This window comes from Gobius niger, assembly GCF_951799975.1.
Source record: "Gobius niger genome assembly, chromosome: 6".
In the NCBI taxonomy this organism is placed as follows: domain Eukaryota; kingdom Metazoa; phylum Chordata; class Actinopteri; order Gobiiformes; family Gobiidae; genus Gobius; species Gobius niger.
In genome coordinates this window covers 8803893-8824991 of record NC_136857.1, presented here as the reverse complement: position 1 = coordinate 8824991, position 21099 = coordinate 8803893, and the positions used below count along the sequence as shown (strand labels likewise).

Here is a 21099-nt window from a genome sequence, read left to right as displayed (position 1 = left end):
GAAGAGTTCGCTATAATCCTAAAAGAAAACTGAACATGTATTTTATTGTGCTATCCGTCCATTTTAAGCCAGACTGGGGATTATTACTTTATGTTGCTATGTCTCAAGAGCAACTAAATTGTCAAAACAAAACTCAAAACAAAACATGCTTGCAAAACCAAACATAAAGCCTTAATGATCAATTACTAGACAAGACCATTTTTGCATTTGGAAGAGGGCCTGATGTGTTTAAATGGCATATTTAGCTGCTTGTTGTCAAAATTAAGCAGCAACATCTCCATAGAGACGAGCTGGAGATGTTTAGTTTTCAGTAGACGTATTCTTCCCTAGTTAAACAGCTGTGATTAAACAAATGCTGGGATTTTATTCTATGTACAAGGTGAAATGTTGAGCTATGTTAATTTTACTTTACTTTTTGTTCAACCAACTGTGACAACTATAACATGTTTTTTGTGTTGTACCCGTGTATTACATAACCTATAACTATCAGTTTTAACATAATGTGTGGGAAATGAATCAACATATAAGATTGAATCTATAAAGCTTTTTGTTTTTTGCTTTTATTTCTAGCGAACATCATAAAACAGATTCACAGGTTTAAAAATATACATTTTGTAGCTATAACATTTAAAAAGAAAACAAATCAACAGGTAAAATTTCCAAAGTAATAAAAAAAAAAAACACAAACTAAAGTGAGAGAGTGTGCTGAATCAGAGGATATACCCGTATCTGAGTTTAAAATACTTTCATCACGTCCCTGCCTTCCGACTTACAGTACATCAACATGAGATGGGAGCAGAACTCAGGGGTCGAGAGCATTCACAAAGCATCGAGTTCCAATGTGTTTTTAGCACCATTACTGTATGTAGGTTGCGTTCACGTGACATCAGGACATTCGTAAGAGTTTAATACTGAGGTAGAGGACAGGCCAGAATTCAATGACAGAATTTTGCCTTATAACTGTAAGATGTCAATGTTTTGCTATTGTTAATACTGTACTTCACTGGACCTATAAAAAAAAAAAAAAAAAGGTCTAACATCTTCTCTGGAGGTAATTTTTCCCTTCATCATTGTATTTACAAGTTGTGACATTGTTCAATTATAAAGATAGGCATTTGAATCCCCCAAAGGTTTCTACATTTCTACATCAGCTTCATGACGAGTCATATTTGATGACTGTCTTGGCAAAAACAACTCCTGTATCAAGTCACATTTAGGCCTGGAGATAGATTTTCTCTATCTAGACTTTCTCTTCTCGCACAATCTGGACTCATTCAGTTAAATCAACCCCTCAGAATAAGAGGGCTCTATCTGCGTTCTAAGTAGTTCTCAGATATTTAGGCTTAAAGTTTTGACAAAATGGAAATGGGTAATGGGTTTTTGCACATAAATATATCAAAGATTCAGCAAAATGTACCAGACCTTGATATAGTGTACAGAATGAGTTCCAGGAACAAGAATATATGAATAACAATTTTTTTTTGACAATTTGTCAGATGTAACCATATAATTCTAAGGGAACAAAATATGGTTTCAATATAATGATACAAATTAAATACATTTTCTTCCTTTGTAATGGAATATTATCTTTGCTGTGCAGTCCTGGATGTGTAGTCTTTCCAAGTCCCATAGCATAAGAAGCCATTTTGATTATGTAAAATATAACTCATAGGGTAAAAAAAGTCAGCCCCTGAATCAAAGCCACCCAAAGAGCACGGCCTACATGTGGAGCCTCTCACTCGCAAAATATGACAAAGTTCAACATTATGCATATTCTGTTTTGTAATTTGAATATATGAATCACCCCTACAGTTATATAGGCCCCTGCCCTCGAACTGAAATTGTGACATCAAAGTCTAGCATGCCGTGAACGCAACCTGTTAAGCCACTGCACTTCTACCTTTCCCTTCAGTAAGTTTTCAATGGAAAAACACCACGAGTACGGAGATGTGACACAGCGCTGTCTGCCCGCCCGCCTGTGTGAGTGGGATTGTCTGTTACGCAGTTGATATTAGTGTTTTTCCTAAAGACAATGTTAAGAACAGATTGGACGGTAATGCCTTGATGAAGTGACTGCGATGACTCCTGGTGGCGAGAAGAAAAAGGCGAAGAGTTGTTTATACATTCATCTTGCCTAACTAGGGCCGGCACGGCGGCTCCTGAAGCAAGGAAATCATAATAAAATACTCAAAATGCATTGCAATACTGACAGAGATTGCATTAGTTTAGCATATTTACTGTATACAACATTTGTACTGTAATATATATAGTCAATTATCTTATATGTATATTTATATGCACTTGTTCCATAGCATTAACACTGGCTGAAAAATCGATACCCTGCAGAATCACTGTTGTTAAGTAGCTGTGTGGGACGACCATTACAAAAACAGTGAACACAGACAAGTGCTTTGATTGTCTCACTACATAGTATCTCCGATGTGTCTCTGAGGAGCCATCTTGGGCTGCAGCTCCGGTCAGGACTGAGCTAAGTCAAGGAGGAGGGCAGGACGACTGTATGGTTAATCATTTTGGGCACCCGTAAAAATCATGACATTAATTTCCTTCCCTGCAACCCTGCCTTGAGTTCCCCCTGTTTTGAGAGAGACAAGGAGGGTGTGTGGAGAGTTGGCTCAGAAAGTCTGCATACCCCTCAATAATTTCTATTTTTATTATGCAGCATTCTGACAACTTTGTTTGAAGCGATACACTCACTTTGGTAGGTCAATCTCTTATTTAGCTGAAACTTTATGATACAAAAGTTATACAGTTACATTTACTTTCAAGTGCTTGGTATTTATATAATTATAGTGCAGCTGAGTAGTCTGGTGGTTAAGGCTGCTGCACAAATGGCTGGTTGGGTTGGGTTCACAACAATTTGCTGAATGTCTCTACCCGCTCTTCCCTTTTGGAGCGAGTGGGAGGGCTATTGAGATCCATAAAAATAAGATTCCATATCCTGACCAATAAATGAAATGTGTCAACAGCACAACCGCAGGTGAGAATAAAGGAATATGAATACAGTAGTTGTGAGGGAGATTTAGGGTTGTCTTATTTTGAGATTTTATCAACAAACCTATAAACTTTTATTCATGTAGTTTGAGCAGTGTAGACTTTTTTTAATTTTATTTTTTATGTCAGCCTGCTAAATAATAAAATAGACATAAGTGAAAGGGGTCTGAAGACTTTTGGAACCCACTGCGTGTGTGTGCGTGTGTCAAGTCAAATGTGCAAGTTTCTACTGCCACTTCACCAGCTTTGAGCCATGAGGTAAATCCAAGAGGCTTTGCTCAGTTCCAAAGGAGGGGAAAACGTCCGGGGCCGACCAGCGCCGCTTACGTGGACGAGACTGCCCCCTAGTGTCCGTCTCCGTGGTGACAGAAGAGCGCGGAGTCACCGGTACGATGGGAGGTGTTTGGTGGTGGTGGTGATGGTGGTGGTGCGGGAGGGGCGGGGGGGGGAGGGGGCGGGGGCATGTCCTCTCTGTGCGTCCTGGAGGATGAGGAGGTGGACTGGGCGCGGTGGAGCCTGGAGCGCGGTGTCCGGTGGGAGTGGCTCTGATTCGGGGTGAGAGCCAGACACACGTCCCCTTCAGCAAGCTGGCGGCAGGACAGGCCATACAGCTGCAGGGTCTTCTGTGGACTGCAAGAAGACCAGCCCCTGTCCCGCACAAAGAAAGGGTACTCCACCAAGACCTTCAATAACTCCTGCACAAGACAATTTATTGATTAATAAGGTACCGTAAATGCCTTTAGTCTTAAGAAAAGAAATGAGTAAAAAATCAGAGTTGTGAACCACCCTCAGCAGTGGGGTCATGTGAGGTCAGTATGCAAGGTTAGAAATACAATATGTGGTGTTTCCCACATAAATACTTAATTTAATAGCCCCCACCTCTTATGAACTTACAGTATCCTTTCATTTTTGAGGGAGTTTGTGATATTGTCAAATTCATGAATGTGAACAGAACCCATGACAAACACAGGTAATGTTCTTACTGACCTGAGTGTTGCGGTCGGTGAGGTGCACTTGCAAGTGGCTAAACCCCTGTGCGCTGCTCTGGGAGATGAGCAGGACTTTGCAGGTGCTGAGGTGAAGATCTGGAGAGGTGTCTGCGCTCCTCAGAAAGTCTTCTGTCCTCAGCTCCTCCACACGCTTTAGCCGCCCTCCGGCTAGCTCAATCAAGGATCCCTTGGTGAAGTGAGGTAGGAGTGCAGGTGGCGAAGAGTGCGTGCGGGGCGGAGAGTCCCTCCCTCTCCCGCCCCTGTCCCGTCTCCGCTCAGGCTCACTGTCCCTGTGTTGGTCTTTGTGGTGCGGTAAGTGCTTGTCTTTGTCCTTATTCCTGTCTCTGTCCCTCTCATGTTCTCTGTGGGGCCGGTCGTGATTGTTGGACACACCCAGAGGTGAGTGGGGTGTGCTCCTGACTGCATGCTGCCTGGGCCCTGTATCCCTGTGCAGGTTGTACAGAGGGGTTCCTGAGGGACTGTAGAGGGGATAGTTCTGGGTCATTCCTAATGAGTAATAGACCTGGGCATCAGCGGACACCCCTAAGGGGTCTAAGACCTCCCCTCTCCCCGCCCGGGTGTCCGGTCCGAGAGGATGGCCGCTGGGTGAGAGCAGGCTGGAGCTGCTTTTCACTGGTGCATGTCTGTCCTGCAGGGAGGAATGTGGCTCAGGACCTTCCTGAGCGGGAGAGTCTGACAAAAATATCCCTCCAGACTGATGGCTGAGAGTGAGATTCTCCTGCTGTCGTCGAGCTCCGTTGGCGTGAGTGCTGTGTGGACTGATGTCCAGCCGGCTGCTGTCGTTTACGTATTCTCCGAGCAGAGGCTTGGACGAGGTGGCAGTCCTGCTGCCAGGGCCATCCAGACCATTGGGCCTCTTGCCAACATACCTGTTTCTGGAATCAACTAAGCTTGTGTCCTGTGGGTACAGAGAGTGATGTCCAAACAGATAGGATGGGGAGAAAAGAGAGGAACTGTAATCCCTGCGTCCACTGTTAATGTAGGACCACATTTCCCTTGAGTCTGTGGGGTAGGGGGCTTTAAAGGAGGAGGCTGAGGAGGGGGAAGGAGGCAGTGAGAGCAGACTCTCCCCTCGGTGCCAGCGCGAATGCTGAGGTAAAGACAGGGAATCATCTCTCCAGGCTGGAGAGCCCGCGCCCCTCCGCTCCACCTGCCCAGGGAACAGAGGCAGCGACACTGCGGGGGAGTAACCCAGGTGCCAAGGCAGGGGCAAGGGCAGGGCTGGGGCAGGAGCAGGCAGGGGTGGAGGGGTGTGGAGGAGGTGGCTATTAGGGTTAGTCAAGGCCCTGTCGCTGGCCTCCCTGCCAACCTCCCCTCTCCCTGTGCTGGGCCGAACCCGAAGCGGCACAGGGGGTTTGAACTCATCCAGAGGCTGTTCCACCGACCCTTGTCGAGACTCCCTCTTCTTGGGAGGGAGGCACTCTTTGCCGCGGTCAGGACTGGGATTCATGAATGGGCTCCAGCGGCAGTGGGGGGCCCCCAGTGAGTGGTGTTGGCTAGGTCACATGAGCCTCACGGGAGAAGAGCAGGCGGCGGTAGAGGACCATCCCTGTTCGGTCACTGCGGAGCCTTCAATGCTGAAGCACCACTCACCTGAAACACAGACACATGAAGGATTACAGTCTACCACCAAACTCCAGACACTCAGCGCCTCTTCTTTCAGACAGAGAGGAATCTGAGGTTATTGAAGGTGACAGACCCCGACTACATGACAACTGTTGCTCATTAGTCATTTGCTGTGTTCCCTGCTGTGGTCCTGAAACTACCCAACAACTTACTCGTTCATTCAAACACATTACTCCCACGACAGCGCTAAAAATATGATTTGCAGCCAGTGAAGTTCAGAGCCAGCGCGGTGTTTGTGCGTAGAACACTCTCAGCAGGAGTGTTTTCATCCATGGCTCTCGGGTATGATTGGAATATGTAGATATGTTTTTGCAGCACTTTGATGAACCACCCCCTCGACACCCTCTAAGCTTCTTCATATTCCTGTAAGCGTACTACTAGCACCCCTGTCTCTCTCACACACGTACATGGGCTGCAATAGGGACTCCAATTCTCCCTTTGGCAACTGCTACCCTCTAGTGACGGAGCACATCGACCCACTCTAAAGCTCATACAGAATACTTATATCATGACCCCTAGTGGCAGCTGAATGGGCCTTTGGATTAATTATCGTTCACAGCGGGTGGGGAGTTGATGGTCGCGCAGAAAGAAACTGAACAAAAACATCTATGCATTTTATCTGGAGGGAATTTGTTTATTTGTTTAGCGTATTTGTGTTCCTCAAAGTGTCAGAGATTTCGCAGCCTCGTTTCATTCAGCGAGAAGTGCGGGGGTGCCCGGCGAATTCTTCCAACATTTCAGCGCCACAATTTCCAAAAACATTTTCAAATTTAGGCCACTGGCAGCCTCACGTCGCCTGCCCAGCTGTTCGAGCTCTCCGAGTCCGGTACTTGCCATCGCCACTGTGCCACCAAAAGCGACGGCATCATCACGCCGCATGCCTTTTTTTTCTTTTTCTTTTTTTTTTGACGCGCTCTTGACTTCGCCCCGGCATAAGTCTGTCTCAACAAGCCCCATACCAGCTCCCCGCCGTCTCAACCATCTATCTGCCACACCGTCGCCATGGCAACTGCATCCACGCACACACACACACACAGACAGGCCGCACGCACATCCAGTCGGTCTAGATGAGGTTAGATGGGGATACTCCGGCAAAGATGGAAGGGGAAAAGAAAGAGAGAAGGAGCGGGAGAGAGATGGGTAAGAAACTGTTGCTCATCAAGAGACTCGGTCCAAAAACAGAATAAGTGTTAGAAAGAGAGAGGGAGAGAAAGAGAGAGAGAGAGAAAAAAAAAAAAGTGGAGCAAGTTGTTTGTGCATCTGTGTGGAAAGCTGCAAACTGGGCAGTGAGAGGAGTGGGAGAGACTGTCGAAAAAACAAACTCGCTGGACAAACAGACAGACAGACGCGGGCACAGGGACGTGGGAACTGCACTCGATTTGACTCCAGTTTGAGATAACAGGGTAATTTGCAGGAAATGGTGGTAATAGCTCAATGAACAATCCAAATCCGAGCGATGAAAATAATCAGTTCTTGGATTTAATAATGAAAGAGTGCAAAAATCAGTAAATATGATTTTTATTTTGATGGTTATTGAAAGCATTTTTATTCATTTACTGAATACGAAGTGTAAAATTTCACATATTTCTATTTTGCTGCTCGCTTTGACACATCATACGTGGAGGTGGGAGAAGCACCGAGGCCAAGAAGACGAAACCCAAATCATTAAAAAGAGTTGACGTCGTTCTTACTCATAGCAGTCATAGTCAACGTAAGTAAGCTTCTTTAAATTGCAAATTTAAAATTTCACTTTTGACTATAACCACAAATTAGACACAGACCAAAACCTGTGTGAGTAAATGCAGTAAGGAGTAATGATTGTGAATGAAAGAAACTTCAAAGAGAGTTTCTGTTTACTCACAGAAACAATTGATAAATAATAGAGCATCTCATGTAGGGCTGCACCATTTACTCATTATTTGAAATTTAGAAAGAAAAAAAAAAAATCAGTTTTCAACATTTTTTATTCAAATGTGTTATATCTTGGGTACTGTTCAATACTGTCATTTTCATAACTTGTTTTTTTTGCTTTAATTCAAGATTCAGTGCAATTTTTTTTAACAAATCTGAGAGAAGACAGACATATGATAAATATTAAACATGAACAACTACTAAGAAGAATATCTGGTTGAAAACATATCTGTATACGTCCAAACTGCAGGGTTAGCAGGTTTTACACGCAGTAAAATCCCAATGAAGACTGCTCGTTTTGCTGTTTCATACAAAAATTGCCGTCTTTGTGATTGTGCCGATTGCATCCATTTACTTTGCCATTTCAGTTTGATGGAAATGAATTGTGCTGCCCTAATCTAAAGCATCTGATTCTGCCCATTACTTTGACCTTCTATTTCATACAGCATAAAAGGAGAAATTGCAGTTGAAAGGCATTATCTCGATTATCCATATAGTCCTGCAATGATATAAAAGTTGCAGGAAACAAACCGTCCCATTGTGCGTGTGGAGGAGTTTTGCAGTTCGAGACGTCTCTAACACAACACTCCTACACTACTTTAGCTGGAACTGCTGCAGTTACCATACATCGCAGGCTGAGGGAGGTGACACTTTTGTTCCAGAGAAATGCCTTTGATTTGTAAACATGCCATAATTTATCTCAAAATGAATGAATGCTAATGAACAAGCTGTCTTGCAGAGAACGCGCTTGACACTAAATGCAACTCTGAAATTGCCAGCTTTTATCACAACCTTTTTGCACCGACTCCTACTCCGCATCCCGCCTTTTCTCAGGAGAAACCGGCTGACTCTGCCACTAACACTTTTGACAACAAGCCGCAAAAAAACAAACAAGAAAAAATACAAAAACAAGAACTGCACATTTCTTCAAACACTTTTCTCATGCTCTGAATCCACACAATGTCAAAATGACTTCCTAACACCGATAGTAACCTCTAATTAGTTCACGCAACACAGCAAGAAGTGGCACGAGGACTGACCTTATTCGCAGGATAGTAGCCCCAATGTTGTCATCCATTCAGTCCACTTCGCTCCCAAGACTCATTCCCGCCTCCAGTGCCTCCTCCCTGCATAAAAAACCCCCTCCGGACTTCAACCTATACCTTCTCCTTCTCATCTGTGTAGCATGTGAAATCACCAGCCCACTAAAGTGAAGGGAGAGAAAGCCCGTATTGAAATGTGTGTGGTGTATGTGTGTGTGTGTGTGTGTGTGTGTGTGTGCAAAAGGGCTAAGGAAATGAGTAATATCTAGCACTGTGAAACATGTCTGCTATGCCGAGCCACACAGGCAGACCAGTTGCCGCTGCCGCCCACTTGCTTTTAATCAGTATACAAACATGCATGCATATATCATATACAGTCTGGCTGTATAGTGTCCAGGAGAGGAGCGTGTTTTGAAAAGGCACGAGTGTAGGCTCCAAATCCAGTTGTAATGGTTCATATCATTAGTTTACCTGATTGAATTTGTTTGGTGGAAGGAGACAGTTGATTCGGGGAGGGCCGCGGTACGGAGCGCCATCCTACACACTCTCAGGACTTAGGCTTTTTTTTTTTTTTTTTTTTCTTCTGTTGCCTCTGACTCAAAGCCAGAGAAGCTCACCTCAAATCTCACACATTCAGGAAAATAAGAAGAAGAAGAAGAAAAAAAATACAGAAATAAAAATGCTAACTTGTGTTGTAAGCTGCACAAAAAAAAAAAGCAGTTATTCAGGTCACACCGTGTCGTCTTACCGTGTTCAAAAAGGCTGATGACTCTGACATTTCAGGCGTCTATAAAACTCTGAAACACGTACGATTCTTGTGTTAGTTCAGCAGCTCACAGGCTAATCTCCTCCCAAATGTTGACGCCACAAGTGCTTTAAAACTTGCTTTGGAAACTGACAGGGTCTCGGATTTAAAAACACAAAATCCACTCACAATATTTCGGTACATCTGCAATCAGTCAGCCCTATATGTAACCCTCCATGTGTTCATCACGGCTTTACATCTTGTTTTTTGTTGAAGTAGTCAGATTTGGCTTGGTACTGTATGCGAGCGCGCATTTCAAAACACGGGGCAGAGTGGGGGAGCGTGGCAGGAGAGCAAAGACAGAATTTGAGTTGAGTTGAATGAGTCAGCTGCTGGAGTGGAGTGGAGAGGAGAGGAGAGTGCTGGTATGGCGGGTACGGCTTATTAGGGGTTGAGTTCATTCACAGCGCCGCGTCGAAAAAATCCGTCCAGAGAGCGGGAGGCGAAGCAAGGACAAGTGAGGAGAGGCAAGGCAAGGCAGAGAGTTATTTATTTTGCCACAGAACAAGCTGCAGCAACTGGGGTAAATCACGCAACTAGTGAGTCTTAATGAGGTATAACAAACAAGGCTTTAATGCAACTTTGGGATATAGAAACTGGAGAAGCTTCTCACACTAAAATAACTTAAAAAAAAAAAAAAATTATTAAGTGGCTAAATTCAACTCAGAACTACATTGTTTAATCTGAATTGAGGCATGCTTGCAAAGAAACACTTAAGCATAAAAACTATGATTTATACAATTACTGATTATTACAATAAGTAGGGATGCACAATTAATTGCAATACAACCTTTTCACATTTATACAGTCACAAATAACAATTAATTAAGTGATATAATACAACAAGTGTGTCTTCATTGGGATTTATTGTGTATAAAACCAGCCTCAAGTTTTGAGACCCACATGTTCTATAATGAATGCGAATATGGATTTAGTTCGGCAGTTCATATTAAAGTATTAATGCTTGTGTATAAAATGTGCACTAAGGACGGGATCTTTTTATTCTAATATTGCAATCACAAACAACGGTGTTTTTCCCCAAACTTTGCATTCCTAACAATAATGAATAAGAGTATATCAATAATAATGATTTATCAATGCAACAGAAAGTCACTCCAGATGTTAATTCACATCACAAAAAGCCAATACGGAGAAGGGCACGCGCGTAGCACAGGGGAGGCAAATAGAATATAATGAAGCAATCAAATGGTTACAGCATTTTAATTACCATTCGTCGCATGAGCCAGTCTTTCATTGTCATACGAGTGCAGCTTTTAAACGCTCCTTAAACTTGCTTGAAAGACACGGAGGACACAACAAGTGGCGGAAGTCAATGGCAGGCTAACCTTGTCTAAGTTGTCAGCCTCAATCAAGTGCAGAGCTAATCAGAAAATGTGTTTAGCATCTAGCACAAGGCCAGTGATATCAGAAAAACACACGCAAACAAGCGCTGCCAGGATGAGGCGTCTCTGTGACATTTGGGGGGCGGGGTGGGGGGGACTCTTTTCTCTCAAATTGAATGGCTTTTTGTGACGTGAAACTTTTTACTGTGTGGGCATCAATGCTGTCTGCAAATGTGTCTGTATGTGTGTGGGCTCCTTGAATGATGAGGGGAAAAAAACACAAACAATTGTGTAGAAAGTGGCTGCAAAAAGCAGAAGAAACTTTAAATTATTGTTTGTGCATAGATTTCTAGTATTGTCTCGAACTCGATTCAGAGGCCAAAAATACATTCATTTACAGTAATTGAATATTGTATAAAAACTGCAAATATGATTACCGTCTATATTCAATTAAATCTAAGATAACAATGACTGTCAGCAGGTAACTCGCAAAACAACATAATGTCCTTCACAAAACTAAGGAAAACACAATCAATAACAGTGACAGTTGTAAATGCCAGAGTAAAATTAGACGTGTGCTACTCATAACGAAAGAAACAATACAAGTCAATTACAAAGTTCACCCAAGGATATGAAAATAAGGCGATAAGAAAATGACTGTGTGTATTGTTGAAATTCAGCAGTTGAGTTTGTAATCAAGAGATGGGTCTAAACGATTTCAATCACACGCTGTTTCAGTCTCCTAGTGCAGTGCATAAAGTCACAAAGTTAAAAGCGAGAGATGAGTCAGGCTGCACCCACCCAATAATGTAAAGCAGGTGCAGAAAAAGGTCTGACACTTTGAGAGAGTTACTTAATCTCAGAACATGGCTCCCTTTGGCTTTTTAAATCAAACTGTCTTTTACTTTGCTCACCCCTCTCTGTTCCCTCATATCGGATGTCTGCTCATGTTTCAGCCGTGCGGGGTGCTCTGACCAACGTCTGATGCAGCAGAAATTTGTTGCTGAATGTAACACATTCGAACAGAGAGTCTCAGAGGCAGAGGAGGCAGAGGGCACGGCTGTAGTGAACACTTGGAGCCAATGACAGTGACAGGACAGAAGGAGAGAGGAGAGAGAGAGGGCAGGTAGTACTACTAGGCCTGTGCTTACTCCAGAGGAGCCTAAGCTGATAAAGGACAGGTGATACGGCCCAGAGCTTAGGGCAGAGGGCCAGGTCAGCTCTGACTGACCCATTCTTCTACAGGATGAGCCAGCAGCTCTGCCCCTGTACAACGAGGATGGACTTAGAGCTACTATTAACATCACGGTCCTGTGCACACAGTTTTGGACACACAGTGAGTGAAGAGTCAGAGCTGATCCCAGGTCAGATTTACACTGTTCCCAGGGAGAATACAGTCAGCATACACCTGTGCTACACTGAAGTATGGTGGAGACTGCGTGGTAACGACTGTAATGTATTGCTGGGTTAATCCGTGTGAATCCTGACTGGTGCGGTCTAAGGCAGGCTTACTATAGTTCTAGGAGGAAATCCCCCTGTGTAGTGGTACAGGCCATTAGCCCCTGGGTATAAATAGGGCAGCTATGGCTCCTTAAGCTGGCTTTTACGCAATATCAGTTAAAAATATGGCTCGACTAATTACACGCCGGTCAGCCAGTCAGCAGAAGCAGAAAGTCATGCTGGAGCTCTCTTCTTTCTCAGAACACACACAGCAAACACATAAACGAGCTGCAGGGGTCATTGGGAACAGAGACGTTCATATGCACAAACTCTGCAGCCTTGATGTTTGACATTTTCTGAGACGCTCTTATCATCCATTGACATTTAAGAGTATTTTGCTGGAGTTTCATTTCTGCACTTTTAAAACGCCTCTTACTTTCGTCTAATGTGGTCATACAGTGCTGCTTTCAACCACAGAAAGCTCACATCAGAGGTATCCCAGACATTGAACATCTTACTATACAATGACAGTGATGCCATGAACCTAACATAATTAAGTGGGACTTCCCCAATGTGTCTTGTCTTAGCTGCCACCTAAGTCAGCGCCTCACACAGAGTTGTCAGAGCCTTACAAGGTGCTGAAGGAAACAGAGGGGTGACAGCAAGTGGGATCTGCTTTGGTGAGGTGTTATTTTGGTGTTAGTCCCCGGCGGTGAGGCCCAATTCGAATGAAAATTGCAATTTGAATGTCAAATTCTTCTCAAAGTTCTTAAAATGAACCCCTTGAACTGTTAATTTGGACTTTAATACATACATTGAAATCACAATCGCAAAACCTGTCAAAAAAAATTGCAATATGTTTTTACTTTTTATTTATTCTTCCTCCAAATTGTGTAGCCCAAGTTCCTGGTAAGTTTTGCGTGTAGGTGAGGCAAGGCAACTTTACTTATACCGAGCATTTCGTACACAAGGCAACTCAATGCGCCAACTCAATGCGTCCAACCTTGGAGAGTAAAGAGAGTGTTGTTGTTTTTTCAAAGGCACAGAGCTCTTAGATACACTTAATCTCCCCAAAATTCAAGTCATTATCATGTTGTTAATGAGTTTGAGACACAGCCTAAGTTATGACAGTTGTTGAGAGCTGTTGATACTTGACATAGGGCCTCATTTCCTTGTTATCCAGAGTGTTGTTGAAGAGTTTAGTGGTGCTAGGCTAATGCTAGGCTAGCGCATGTCTATGGTAACTAGTAGCCTGCATTAAAAACAGTCTGACCCAAGCACAGTGCACCAGAGGCAAATCACTTATAACACCAGACTACCGATATAAATATTTTTTGAAATATAACCATTTTGCATTAAAAATAGCTTAGATTTGAGCAGCATCAGCTTCCTGGTCATAAGTTACGCAGCGGCGGAGTGATCTGCTAGGTTACCGGATCCACAGTAGTTTGTTAACCTGCAGCGGCATTACTACATGTGGAATTCACAAAGGAGCTTTCTACAAATCAGATATGGCAACGTTTGGAGGACGACCCGATGATTTTGGAGAGGTTTGTAATGCAGGCTACTAGTTACCATAGACATGTGCTAGCCTAGCACTAGCCTAGCACCACTTAAGTCTTCAAATATAAGGACTGCATGAATTAAAAAATTAGGGCTGTGCAATTAATTATTACATTATTATTATTACACTAAACGATTACAAAATTAGCATAATCGATTTATTTTTCTTTTTGTTTTTTCTATTTTTTTTTTTCTTTTTCATTTTTTTCTGGCAAAGCAGACTTGCATTATTTCATGGCGCTGGGATTATTTTCCCTTCACATTTCACGTGCCATGGCTCATGCTTTTGCCTGACATAAAAACAAACAGCGCTGTGTGATGATGTCATCAGGCCGTGCTGCTCAGTTTACTTGCGCAGGTGTGAGGGCTGGCCAGCAGGGGGCAGGTGTGAAACAGAGACCTCTCCTTAATCGAGGCAAACTTGAAATCATTTGTACTTTTATGACTGTTCAGAAAACAGAAAATATTCAGCATCGTTTTTTTTAAATTAATAAATATATAAGTAAAATAAAGACTTTTTTTAAAGGCAACAAATAATCGTTTGAATAATCGTGATTTCAATTATGACAAAAATAATCGTGATTATTATTTTTTCAATAATCAAGCAGCCCTATAAAAATATATATATCTCTCCAGAAATCAACAACACTCTGCAAAACTAGGAAATGAGGCCCGATGTCAAAAATGAAATATCCCTTTAAGTTGAATTGAGGACATTTCACATCTAAATAATCTCTCCTCAACTGAACCTAACCCAGTCCAGTCGACGATTTAAGCTTCACAACGATGGATACTTCCTGGATGAAAAAGATCCTTCACAGACAAGCTTAGTAGCTTTTCAGCATAATGATGGGTGGAACCAAGAACAATAACCCTTCCCTACTGCACCAATACAAGTCCAGCCTCCTGCTAAGAGATCACGAGTCAACACTAAAACAACCCACTACAGACGACGGCTTGAGAACCTCTTTGTATGATGGAATGCTCTTTTACGCCAGCAAACTTTAGTAGGGATAAAAGTTGGTGAACTGGCAAAGAAAGTGGCGACATCGGTTGCTAGACACGAGAGAGCATGGTCAGGTCTGCCACCGGTAACTGGAGTGCCATTCATCTACAGAGACACTGTCTAGACATGCTGCACCATTGCTGTCTGGAGTACCTTTATCACTGCTGGTATTCAAGGCAACACCGCTATATCTTTCCATTATTGCTGTTCATCTACAACCCCTCCCACTCGCAACCTGCCCTGCCAAGCGCGCTCATTTACTCATAAAGTAACGCTGTTTGTTTTACAAGCACCAGACAGTGAAATATGCATCAGGTCGAGTCGATTTCTTTCTTTACATTTTTACCGCTAATGTGAAGAGCTGCGAAGATTCAATGGCATATTTTTTCCCACTCTGATCACTCTAAGTGTATGTTCATCAAAAGCAGCAGACATGGCTGAAGACAGTACTGATGCTCAAGGCTGTTGGATATCTTGGAGGTTACACTGATAGATATATAGGCCGATACTGCCTGCTGTATACCAGGCATAAGAGGAGATTTTCTGTCTTGAACATAACATGCAGCGAAGTATACAAAGAAGACAGGCCAGGCTCAAAACGTGTGGGCGTAAAAGTTGTGGGTGGCGGAGTTGAAAGGTCACGACCCTCATTGTAGATAAAGTGTGGAGGAGGAGGAGAACATACTGCTTGATCATACACACGGGTTGGCAGAGTCACGGCCGCAGAAAACGATCCTCGCAAACACAAAGAGCGGGAGATAAACAGTAAATGTTTATATGAATTTAAAAGGCAGCGCTACTGTGTGCAACACAGCCGGCCTTAAGTAGTTATTAAAAGTGATGGACATAAAGTTAGGGAAGGGAAAAAAAAGTTTGGGATCTGTAAGTAAGGAAGGAAGTAATTGGTGCTGCTGTTGTAGGAGGTTGCTCCGAGATCGTTAATCGAGGGGAGACTACTAATAGAAACATAATTCTGATGATACAGATCGGTCAAAAGGACAAAGGAAACATTTTTTTATGTAGATTCGATTGACTATTTAGACTCAATGCTAAACAGGTCAAACACTAATTATTTCTAAAGCGAGAGTGTACATTTGAGTGATATAGTTTTGCAGTAAGGATGAAAAATGCATTGTTTCATTTGTATAAGATTGCTAAATGCTTCATAGTTAAAGAGCTGAGGAATATAGTAACAGCTTGATCTTTTTTTATTGCTTGCGCCACACGATGTGACGTTTCGGGCATATTAGCCCTTCATCAGAAAGACTATTTTTTGGGAGCTCTCAAGCTATGCGGAGATATCATCATATTATCATTGGTTACTTCTAACTCTTACACGCTACTCAGCCAACTTGGATGTGCACGTCTACTCGGCTCTTGTAAATATAGTAACACCCATCATTGTATATACAGTGGGGAAAAAAAGTATTTGGCCAAAATCCAATCCAATGTCTATGTGAAACTGACCAAATACTTTTTTTCCCCACTGTACATGTTATATAAACACAACTTTTCATTAACCATAAAGCGCTATCAAATAAGGAGGACAAATAAGGAGGACCATTATTTCCCTTTTGCCCTCAACATTGCTATATCTCAAATGGTTCTTTATCTCCTTTCCTCTATACAGCTTGGCAATTTATCTATAAGTCAATAAAGCCAATGATGCCGATAAATCGATCATGAACACCCATAGTCTGACAGCAAATAAAGACTCTTACATTGATGAATAATAACATGAAGAGAGATGTTATACAGTCAAAGCCAAAGAGACAAAATGTGTAGGTTATTCATGCTGCATCCTCAGTTGAATCACAATGACATAAGAAGCAGAAACTGCTGAATCGAGTCTCCCTCCTCTTTGTCGCGGGACAGTCCCCCCCCCAACAGGTGTCGAAGGAAGTCTGGCACTGAGTCAAGTGTGTTCAAACACCTGCCAGTGTTTGGGATTACTCCTCGCCCCCAGCTCCGCAGCTCTGCTCCCAGGACAATTATTCCAACCGTGATTCAACAAAATTCGATGCAACAGAACTGTGTTAGAACTCGCACTACATTTTAAAGGCACATCGTGTAACATTTTGGATTCTAAACTTGCCAAGACAAAACATGCTCCTAATGACCAGCCAGACAGAGAACATTCTATTTGTGTGGTGGGTAATCAAAGACTGGATTTGGATGAGGACCTAACCTATTTCAATTTTATATTTGGCTGTCTTTGGTCAACATCTCCACGGAGACGAGCGGGAGTCGTCACGCTCCCAGTGAAGTTACACAGCTGGTCGAGGAAAGGTGAACCCACAGGCGCAGATTTATGTTTTTCCCAGTGGATGCGCAGCTAAAAGACCAAAACCACCAACAAAACAAAAAAATAAAGAAATTACATTTTTTAAAAAGAGCTCTCGTGGTTTACAGGTTATATAGAGTGAATCATTTTGTAATCATTGCAAATTCGCCTGGGTATACAAAAAAATAGAGACGCTCACAGAAACGTTTACTTCGTCAGTTTTTAAGTATTTTTCAACAATAAAAAATATCTGTGATACAAAAAATTCTTGTATTTTATTCCATTTATTGGGTAAAATGTTACAAGGTGTGGCTTTAAAGAGGTTAAAGTGAGCCATGTTCAAAGGTAGAAGGATGAAATATTAATGCTCAAATTGCAACTTCCAGTCTACATGTGCTTGGAATGATATTGGTTGTAATTAATAAAGCTAGTAAAATCATAAATAGAAAGTTATAACTTATAAAATGTTGCCACTAATGTAAATTTTGTCTAAAAATTATAAGGCCAATTTGACTGGATGAAGTTCATTAGGCTTTTGTTTTATAATGCTGAACAATGGAGTCGAACTGTTTCACTTAAATAAAAATGACATGTTGTTTAATTTTTTACGTATGTTATAATATTGTTATTTTTCATTGTGTCCCCCTGTCTCTTTGGACCAAGAGTCCATAATAATGGTGAATTTGCACTTGAATACATGGTCATCTATTACAAATGTGCAATTCCACTGTATTGTCTTGAATACAACAGCTGCCTCATGTGGCTCATCTGGCAAGGCACATATGTACCTCCACAAAACCTCGATTCTTACCTTTTTCCTCTATGCAAATCTCAACTAACTACATGCACACCTATGAGAAAAGAGCTGCTGTCATAAAAAGAGGTAAAAATCGACAAAACTTAATGTGAGCATATCTAGCCCTGTAACCTTCAGGGACAGGAAAACTTCTCGTCCTGACACTTTGCGACATGTAGGTCAGCGCTGGTCCGAAGGTGTTAACACCAGTGACAACTTCTCTGATTATCCTTCCACAAACATCCTGCATCGGACTGACAACTGTCCTGTCCACCCAAACACTCCAGTATGATGTAGGACTATCCCGAAATAACATACCATGCCCACTCGTTTAGGTATTCTGACAGGATTTTTGTATCGGCATTCATATTCTCATGCAAATGGCTGAATGTACACTTCAAGCTTTTTTTTTTTCTTTTTTTCCTCTCTCTTTCATTGTCAGCCCTCCTACTCGCTGTCTTTCCCTCACTCAACGGACCGGCAGTTACAGGGGAGACACACTTGACGTGGGTGGGAGTGCTAGTAGAGTATAGAGCTGTCAACGCAAGGTGTAAGGTGTGTGTGCGCGGCTGTAGGTGGAGAGAGGCACAGCAGGACGTGAAGGAGTGCTGTGATAATTACAAGCCATGCATTATATAACATGTAGATTGTATAAGGACACGAGTATTTCCAGATATAAGTATACTTTTTAGTTGTGGGCAGCCAGGAGGGCCCTCGAGTGTGAAACTACTGATATTTTTTTTATTTTTTTTATTCCCCTTCCTTTCAAGGTGTGAGTGGGTGTCGGACTAAAGTGTATTATGTTGTTTGTAAGAAGGGGCATGAATGTTTGCTGAGATTTCTTTCATCGCTATCTGCATATCAAAACAAGTATGTGGGAATTGTTGGCACACTGGCACACACTGTGCATAGGACTGTCTTTATTGCGCGCACCCACTCATAACGAGTTTAAGACTTCACAGAAATCAACTTTGGAGAAAAAAAGAGCTTGTTTTGGTAACACCTATAAACTAGCTCGTATTTTTTTCCCCTGCATAGATGTTATTAGTTGTCTATAGGATGGATAACGTGGAGTCATACAAGTGCAGATATGTACGTGCCACTGCTGCCTCCTCTGCGCTCCTCGCTCTATGCATGAGTGTGCCCCTGTAAAAATAGACTTCTTAAAGGGCCAGACGCGCGTCGCTCAACCTTTTCCCACTATAGAGAGGCCCGTTACTGCTATACAGGGTGACACAACTCTTTGAGAGGCGAAGGTGGGGGTAACAGCTTGTCTTTGGCTTAAGCCCCTACCTTAAAAAGCCATCTACCCATATTCGCCTTTTGTCGTGTTTGCATCATTCATGACTTCTGAGTACGCAGCTTTACTTACAGCGCGAGCTCGCCTCGGGAAGTCACACGGGGAATTTCCGAATGCTTTGTCATTCATTCACAAGCTTTAAAAAAAAAATTACAAAATAAACCTGATCAGCAAAAATACTATAAATCACTGACAAGACAGGCTTCCTGTTCACTCCAGCTGATCGTCCTCCATAATTGAAATAAGTTAATTAGAGTCAGCAGGGACGAATGTTGTGTCACAGCCGACTGAACACTTTGAACCTGTGAAATGTGTCTATATTATGCAGCATATGGGGAGGAGGATCACCACAGCGCCTCTTGCAGCAAAAAAGCCATAGAAGAAAAAAAACAAAACAATAAATATAAAAATGACAGTCTGGTGTAACGTTTCTCTATGAAACCACAAATCACAAGGAAGGAAACCTAACATGGATTTGTCATGCGGAGTATTTAAAACTCTATAGGTGGCTTGCTCTGTCCACTTAACCGTTTATGCCAAAAAGATTTTAAAAGTTTATGAGACTTCTGCACCTGCCATTTAGCCCCTTCCCTCCTCAGATCTGCACCCTCTATTTCAAACGAGTCAAAACATTCCCTCTCCCTCTCCCCTATCTTCTCCATTCTCACATCCATCCCTCTTTAACTTTTAAGTGCACTCCGTTGGGGCACCCCCCCTCCCCGTTTTTGGCTATCCGCGCACTCCGTGGCTATTTCAGCCCACTGCTCTAATTCTGAAAGCGTTGGATCTTCCTTCACACTGATTAATGAACCTCTCTCTGCCTCCCCCTCTCTCTCTCTCTCTCTCTTTCTTCCTAACTGTCTGTCCTGTTCACAACATGCCCCACGCACAGGTGCCCACTTCTGCCTGCATAACATCATTCGCATAGCACTTTTTGGCCACGGTCATGCACGCCGGCGCATTTGAAAACACTATTTGTTTACAAGTTGACACGCACACACATGCACATATGAGAGACTGAGTGAGCTCAAGCGGTGTGTGCTGTTGACATACCTCGCTTGGTGCCTTCGCGGAGCCGGTAACAGGCGGACTAGTCATTGGATCGGGCTGTAGCGGGAACAGCCGTGGCACAGCAGCGGCGGCGGTGGTGACAGCGTGGAGATTTATCCAGTTTACGTTGAAAGCTGTGTCTTCCTCTACAGCTCAAGCCTTGTTCCCTGCCTTCATCCTCTCCTGCCTCCTTCTAACACTCTCAACGCCTCTCTGACTAGGCTCACTTTCTCTCTATCTCTCCAGCTTGCTTGATCTTGCTCTCCCACACCACCACCCCCCCCCTTCCTCCCCTCCTTCCTCCCTTCCTCGTGCTCCCTCGCTCACGGCTTTACAACTTCACTCAGTCTGAGAACTTTTTTTTCTTCCCCGTCCTTGTTGTTGTTGTTGTTGTTCTCCTTTTCTCCAAATCCCTCGCCGTGCCACTGCCTCGTATGTATCGTCATCATCATTCAGAGTCATTGTGAAGGCTTTGGCATTAGTGTCGTAGCCTCATGTCACTTGGCCCGCAGCCCAACACCGGCTTCGCTCATTAACCTCCCTGGGAGCGACAGAATGGACCGGCCCGTTGGATCAGACTATTTGCTGCAGCCCTCTTTAAGCCAATCAGAATGCACGGCAGGTTAAGGCAAGGTGCGCTCGCAAGGCAGGACGTCCCAATAGGTGACACGGGCTCAGGGTAATCGCTGGCATGCTGTGGCAGGTCAATGGTAACGCAAGCTGGACAAATGTGGACACTGAAGATGCGTCTCTGCGGGGAAAATGAGAGGACAAATTACAATTGTATATATATTATTGTTATGTCTAGGTATTATGTCCTTGTTCGAGATCATTTGGGATAATTAATACATATTTTAGACCCGGTTAAGTCCTGATTTGACGGAACAATTGGAGTAATTAACACATGCAA

General features: G+C 43.0%; 1 protein-coding gene across 2 annotated transcripts; it reads right to left on the bottom strand.

Moving 5' to 3' along the window:
- Positions 1-3122: 3122 nt before the first annotated feature.
- LOC306965075 (uncharacterized protein) lies at positions 3123-20416 on the bottom strand. Of its 2 annotated transcripts, none has more exons than XM_079559319.1 (3): positions 20193-20416; positions 4000-5615; positions 3123-3707 (listed from the first exon to the last, which is right to left on the bottom strand). In XM_079559319.1, exons 2-3 carry the CDS (start codon positions 5470-5472, stop codon positions 3357-3359), a joined length of 1824 nt encoding a protein of 607 aa, XP_079415445.1. In that variant the 5' UTR covers positions 5473-5615; positions 20193-20416; the 3' UTR covers positions 3123-3356. The 2 variants fall into 2 exon arrangements, with proteins under 2 accessions (XP_079415445.1, XP_079415446.1); XM_079559320.1 differs by lacking the exon at positions 20193-20416 and adding an exon at positions 8600-9128.
- Positions 20417-21099: the final 683 nt, after the last annotated feature.

Bases quoted from the DNA above. Each gene is read 5' to 3' on its own strand.
- LOC306965075 (XM_079559319.1), bottom strand. From the start codon at position 5,472: ATGAATCCCAGTCCTGACCGCGGCAAAGAGTGCCTCCCTCCCAAGAAG. The intron at 3,708-3,999 runs GTCAGTAAGAAC...TGTCTTGTGCAG, and splicing joins TCACCGACCGCAACACTCAG to GAGTTATTGAAGGTCTTGGT.